The 6,505-nt window shown below is 50.6% G+C and overlaps 1 protein-coding gene across 2 annotated transcripts in view; it reads left to right on the forward strand.

Annotated features, from left to right (window-relative positions):
• The window catches only part of TAF1B (TATA-box binding protein associated factor, RNA polymerase I subunit B), a 49,050-nt gene extending 43,549 nt beyond the window's left edge, over nucleotides 1-5,501 (forward strand). For both annotated transcript variants that reach the window (XM_037151845.2, XM_037151844.2), the window contains 3 exons: nucleotides 694-764; nucleotides 851-1,076; nucleotides 5,039-5,501. In XM_037151845.2, the coding sequence (XP_037007740.2) occupies nucleotides 694-764; nucleotides 851-1,076; nucleotides 5,039-5,240 (499 nt within the window). In that variant the 3' untranslated portion in view covers nucleotides 5,241-5,501. The remainder of the gene's footprint in view (nucleotides 1-693; nucleotides 765-850; nucleotides 1,077-5,038) is intronic.
• The last annotated feature ends 1,004 nt before the right edge of the window (nucleotides 5,502-6,505 follow it).

Genomic DNA, 6,505 nt, shown 5'->3' on the forward strand with positions numbered 1-6,505 from the left:
AGTTTGGAACTAGAAATAGCGCCTGTCAGTCCGCCTTTGGCCCGATTGTAGGCTGGTGGCCCCCGTCGGGAGGAGCCCCAGGTGACTCTTGGGGTTTGCTCCAGAGGGGTGTTCGCAGATCAGCGCAGCATCTCCACGGTGCGGTGGGGCCCCCGGGCTGGGCTGCCCCAGGTCAGGACCGGGTCATGCCGGAATCCCTGTCTTTCCTCTTTCCACCAGTGACAGAATTGACTTCCAGGTGTTCATTTGGTGACAGGAGACTGGCACTCCCTGGTCACTGTCTGCTTATCAGAATCAGAAGAACCACTAACCTAACGTCTCAGCCAAAGGGAGGCTGGGCAAGGGCCACGGCAAACTGCTGTTCGTCGGTGGCTGCACTCGGTGAGAACAGGCAGCAGGAGAGCTTCCTGGGGAGCCTGTGCTACGTTCTCTGTGCAGTTACCAGCCTCTTCAGGGACTCGTGGCATCGGGAGGCTCTCGGAGGACACAGGGCCCCACCGGCTTGTTCTCTGCTTCGGTGCTGCAGGCGCAGCACCAGGGCGGACGCTCCCTGGGCGCGTCACCAGGCCGCTCTGAGCCGGAACTCTCACCCTGTGTTTCGGCGGTTTCAGCCCTTCAGGGAAACTTCTCCGAGATTCTCTCTGAGGTCAGTTTCTTCTCAGCCTGCTCCAACTGTGTTTCTGCCTCCTACAGGTACGTGTGGAAAAGCGAGAAGCCGCTCTACCACTCCTCCATCGACAGATCGGTGGCGTTTAAAAGAAGGGGTGAGTTGCGTTTTCTCTCGTTTAGCTAGCTGTCAGAGTTTAGCATCAGGTTTTATTTCATGCCTCCCTGCCGCCTCCGTTTCCAGAAATGGTGGTCAGTCTGCAAAAGCAGTTTAGTGCATTGGCTGACTCGACACCAACTGTCGCCAAAAAAAGCCCTTCGAGTTTTCAGTTCAACTGGACGGGAGACGCGGATGGGCCTTGTTTCCACGGACACAGCCTCCAGGGGGCCCTGGAGAAGAGGGGCCGGTCACAGTCGCTGACGACCAGGAACGCCCTGTACTGGCTGAGCACACAGAAGTTCTGTAAAAGGTACACGCCACGGGCGGACGTCGGAGGGCGGGAAACGGGGCCGACGCCCCGGGGTGCCCCTCAGTAGTGGTCTTTTCTAATTAAAAAAAACTCACGCATAATTTAAAGGAGTTGGCTACAGCGAGAACCAGCCAGGTTGTTGGGAATGGGAGAATGTGGGCTTATAGTCAAGAAAATCGGAATTATATATCGAGTCTCGTTTAGGAGCTTTAGGGATGGAGACGTCTCGTTGTGATAAACATTTCACAGTCTGTGAACGCATCGATTCGTCACACTGTACACGGAAAACCTGTGTGTCGACAACATCCCAGGAAAGCCGGGGGAGGTGTTAGAGTACCAAGACTCTCCTTGTTGTGAGAAGTCTCTCTTCACTGATCTCGTTCCCATGCTGACACCACACTCGTCTGGGAGCCCTTTGCTGTGGCAGGTCGGAGGGTGCATGGACGTTCCCGGCTGTTCAGATCCCAGCTCCGCCGCTTGCTGGTTGCAGGCAAGGCATTTGCCGGCTCTGCCACTCCGCCGCGCTCGCTGTAAAACGGGGTGTCGTGCTGCCCTTTCTCCCTCTCCCCGCCTCCAGGGGCTCCCGTCTCTTTCGGAGGAGAGCCCACCAGCCCCTGCGATTCTCTGGCCTTGACAACCAGGCCTCCCTGTGCCGCTGCCCCGTCCGCGTCGGCCTCCTAGCGGTTCCTTGAGTTTGCCGTGCGCACGCCCCATGCGGGCCTTTGCGTGTGCTGTGCCTCCCCTGTGTACCCACACGGGCTCGCTTCTGTCGGGTTTCGCTCAAGTTTCACTTCCTCCAAGGGGCCTTTCGTAACATCCCCCCTCCTGCCCAACGCACCTCGTCACTCTCTACCTGCCTTGCCGATTTTCTTGTTTCTTATAGCTTTTGTCACTATTGAATGTGTTACAGTATCTCATATTTATTTTGCATCTTTGCCTTCTCACACTGGAACCTAAGGTCCTTTAGCCGGGACTCAGTCTTACTTACTGAAAAATCCCAGAGGCTGGAACAGGGCCCGGCTGCTCACCAAGTATTTGTTGAATGAATGAATGAAAACTGGAAGCCGCACCATGGGTTTCCTATGAGAGTTAAAGGAGATATTTGGTGTCTGTCACCTAGTAAATACTCAGCAAATGATAACCATGATCGTTATGATTACTTTAATCAGAACTAAGTTTGTATTGTAACATCATTTTACTGCCTGAGTGTGCATCAAGGTAATGAGATGCAGATGATAAAGCGAAGCACCTGTGCTAAGATGAACTGCTCAGCAGAGCTGAGCCGAGTCTGGACGGGTTAAGGAGTGGGGCTGACTCAACAGCAGCAGCGACCAAAGGCCAGGTCCCAGCCCAAAGCGGGCGCCGTGGTGGAGGGCCCCGTTCCTTTGCGGGGGTCCATGTCACAGCTTTCCCGGGTTGTAAGGCCTCGTGGTAGTCCTGGCCAGTGTGGAGTATGCACAAGACTGTGCTGCTGGTCTCTGCCCCATCTGGGTCCATGGTCGGCCCTGTGAGGTAGCAGGACCTCACCCCCGTGTGCCTTTCACATGGCGCTGAGCGAAAGCCTGTAGGAGGCTTCAGATCTGGGGCAGAGCTAATGATCTTCGTAAACGTAACTACCTTACCCCCATCTGTACGCAGGCCAGTTACTGACAGTTAGGTCCAGAGGCCTGCCGTGGGCTCTGGCTGATGGGGAGTCCAGCCTCAAGCCCCTGAGAGGGGAGGCCGAGCACCTGTCCTCCCACAGGATGGGACTCAGCAGGGTCTTCCAGGTTTTCTTCATGGGAGGGGGGGGGCTTGGGGTGGCCCACAGAAAGGCGATTTGAAAATTTGAGGATTTATACTTAACTGATGTTTTAAACTATAGTAAAAAAACAATAAACAATACTCAAATATGTTGGGCGCCCAATTGGAACACACTCGAGACCACCGAACACTCACCTGTGTCCCCGGGGCTGTTTATTTGCATGTGGTGCGGACTTTGGACGGTTCCCTTCGCACGCATCGGCCTTCTCCTGAGGACAGTTGTGCCCGGCACCGCCCCCGCCTGAATCGCAGGCCTGCGCTTACCCTGCTACCTGCAGTATTCACGCCGCATCCCACCTGCGGCGTTGGCCAAACACATTCACAGCGCATCCTTCGGTCAAGGAAGGTCGCTTGGCCCACGCTCTACTCCTGGCAGAGTAGTAGGTGGTAGAAACCTCCCCATAACTCAGGAGTAGCTTTCTGAGCTTATGGTGAACAGCGTAATCTTCACACGGTGTCATGAGTGACGCGGCCCCGAAATGGAAGGCCCACTGCGGTGGACAGTTTGTGAACCTCTCCTCACCTTTGTGCTGTGGCAGCAGGGCTTCCCATGTGGTCTCCAGGCAGAGGGGCAGCACTGCTACCCTTGCTGTGCAAGGAACTCTCTTAAAATTGCTGAAATTAGAAGAGAAGAAAAGCAAGAGACCACCGTGTTTGTGGGGTTCCCGGCTCAGTAGCTTGTGTGTCATCTCTGTTAGGTCGGTCCTTGGACAGACCACCGAGGCTTTTCGGTTTCCTGCTGCTGAACATAGTAGGGCATTGGCCTGGTTGTGTGTTATAAAAGTCGCTTCAGGACTGAAAGTGAAAACCAAAAGTCAGTTTTAAAGGAGTGTAAGGGAGGTGTGCATTTCGGAGCCTTGCTGTGTGCTGTGTGAAGTCCCTCTTACCCATCACACTCCCCCCCCCCTTCCTGCTTTGCAGACAAGGGGTTAGCCGTCCTCAGAACCGAGGGGCAGCAGGGTTTTATAGAGCAAATAGAAAAATTCAGGAATTCAGGGCCACATTGTTACAGAAATCATATCTAAAAGTCTGTGTTCTCTGTCTGTTGCCTGCTTGTTTTTTTAACTTTTTACTATGGGAAATGTCAAGTTTATTCCAAAGTAGAGGGAACAGGAGGCTCCTGTCACTCAGCCCCAGCGATCGTCAGCCAGGCTGGGCTTCCCGCACCAGTGGCCGGACTCAGGCCCACGCCCCAGGCCCCCCCCCCCACCCCCGGACTGTTTGGAAGTGAATTCCCAACAGCAAAATATTTTTAAAGCCAAACCATAATGCCATTAGTTAGACACACAAAAAGATCCTAATAAGAATTCCTTAATATTACCTAACATGCAGTCACTTTTTAGGTTTTCCTGATTGTTGTATATTCTTTAAAATAACTCGGAATCCAAATGAGATCCATACATTGTCTGGGGCTGAGTTCATAAATTCCTCCTTTATCTCCTTTTTTCCACTTGCAATTTACTTGTTGAGTCACCCAGGCCTTGTGTTCTATACAATCTCCCAAACCCTCCAGTTTGATATCACAGGGCCGTAAACCGTTTAAAGTTCCTCTATCCAGTGGATTGCCTCTACTCGGTGTAGTTAGAGTCAGTCACAGACTGACAATTAGAAGTAGGGATTTGGTGATAGAGATTTGATTAGATTCAGGTTCTGCTTTACGAGAAATGAAACTGCTTTCTAAACTCTTCTTCCTATAGTATATATAGGATTGGAATGTGATACAGGGTCAAATCGGGTGTCTTATTTTGGGTGAGGGTTGGGGAGTATTTGTTTTCTTTTGTTGGCTTTAAAAATAGGTCCAGAAGCTCTGCCGGTGTGCCTCTGTTTGCCTGCGTCATGGCGAGAGGTGGGGTTCGCCCGAGGGGCGGGGCCTCCGGGCCCGGGGCGGGGCCTCCGGGCCGGGGGCTGTGAGACCCGGCTCCAGTACCGCCTTTGTGTCTGTCTCCTGCGTGGTGACCAGGGGCCAGGCTAAAGCTTTCTCCTTTGTAAAATTAGGGATTTTTACCAAATTATTCTAAGTTTCCTTTCAGCTCAGATTACTATGTTTAGCCTAAATATGTGTACTTGTCCAGTTATTTGAGAGCTGTTCAAAGGAGAGACCATACTCTTCTAGGGGGCCACTTAAACCTAACATCTTCCTTTTTTTTCTTCCCTTCCAGCTATTGTAAACACGTGACAACCTATGAAGAATCAAACTTTTCTCTGAGTTATCAGTTTATACTAAATCTCTTCTCCTTCCTGCTAAGAATAAATGCCTACTTCCTCCATGAAGAAGTGAGCTTAATTGAAAAGAGACTTTTTAAAACAAAATACAGTAAAGCAAAAAAGAAATCTTCAAGATCCAGGAAAGTGAGAAAATGAGAAAAATAAAATAGAAACTTTCTTGGGAAAATATTTTATTAGTAACAGTACTGTCAAATTGTAATACAGCATTCCAGAGAATTATGGAAAATAGAATTTTTTGCATATATACCCATGTGTAGAGAGACATGCAACATATATTACATATGGAGATTGTGCTTATAAAATGTATATTGGAAAACAAACGAGCTTTGAATGCATTTTTTAAATTATAAATATTCTTTGAGAAAATTAAAACAACAGTGTTATATAAGTGGTAAATTTATCTAAATTTGTGTTCATTGTAATCTGTGCTCATTGTAATGTAGACCTAAGTTTTCTTTTTAAACTAGATCACTTCTTGCTCTTTATGCCCCAAAGTAAGTCCCAGATGACTCAAAGATCAAAACACTATAATCTTTCACAAGTATCACAAGAGAGCAGGTATGAACGCTTTGATGATCTTACAGCAGAGAGGGACTTCTTAGGCATTCCTGAAAACCCAAAGCCAAAAGGAAAAGATTGATACTGTGACTACGAAGTCAAAGGTAGATGAGAAACTGGAAAAGGACATGTATCATTTGGTGGACGAAGGAATAATTTCCATGATGGATCAGTAGCTCTTTAAAAGCGATAGGAAAATCACAGGCTGAGCAAGAGATAGGAAAAGATAGCTTTTGGAAAAGAGGAAATACAAAGCCCAAGCAAAAAAAAACTTAAGAGACTCCATCTCACCCAAATTAAAGAAACGCAGACCGAAAGAGCCATGACGTCCCACGTGCCTGACCGGCAAAGATTTTGGAGGCTTATAATGCCCGCAGGGGCTATTAGGAAAGCAGGCATTTTCCTTCCGTTGGCCTACTCACGCAGCACACGCTAACTGATCCGCGTCTGCGTTCCGACCCGATCCGACACCGCAGACGCGCCGGAGATAGGCCGTGAACTAGACCCCTGCCTCTGAGGATCCCGTGATCGGGCGGGGACCCACCGGAATCAAATACGAAGTGCTTGGAACGAAGTGCAACGAAAAATCAGAAAAGTAAGGGGTACGCGATGGGGCGGCCTTGTGGTGACCTTTCCAAGCCATTGGAAACTTAAAACATGCGACACGAACAGACCGCCAGGGTGGAGCGGCAGCCTTGGCGGAGGCTGGGCTGCGCGGGTGCCCGCGGGGTCGCGCTGCGGCGCCAGTGCTCGGGCGCAGACAGGGGTGGCAGCAGACTATCCCGCCCCGGGCGCTACTTCAGTCGGTAGGGACGCGGTCTGACATGGGGGTGGACGCCACT

Source organism: Artibeus jamaicensis, unplaced genomic scaffold, assembly GCF_021234435.1.
Source record: "Artibeus jamaicensis isolate MK-2021 breed Jamaican fruit bat unplaced genomic scaffold, CSHL_Jam_final contig_465, whole genome shotgun sequence".
NCBI classification, from domain to species: Eukaryota; Metazoa; Chordata; class Mammalia; order Chiroptera; family Phyllostomidae; genus Artibeus; species Artibeus jamaicensis.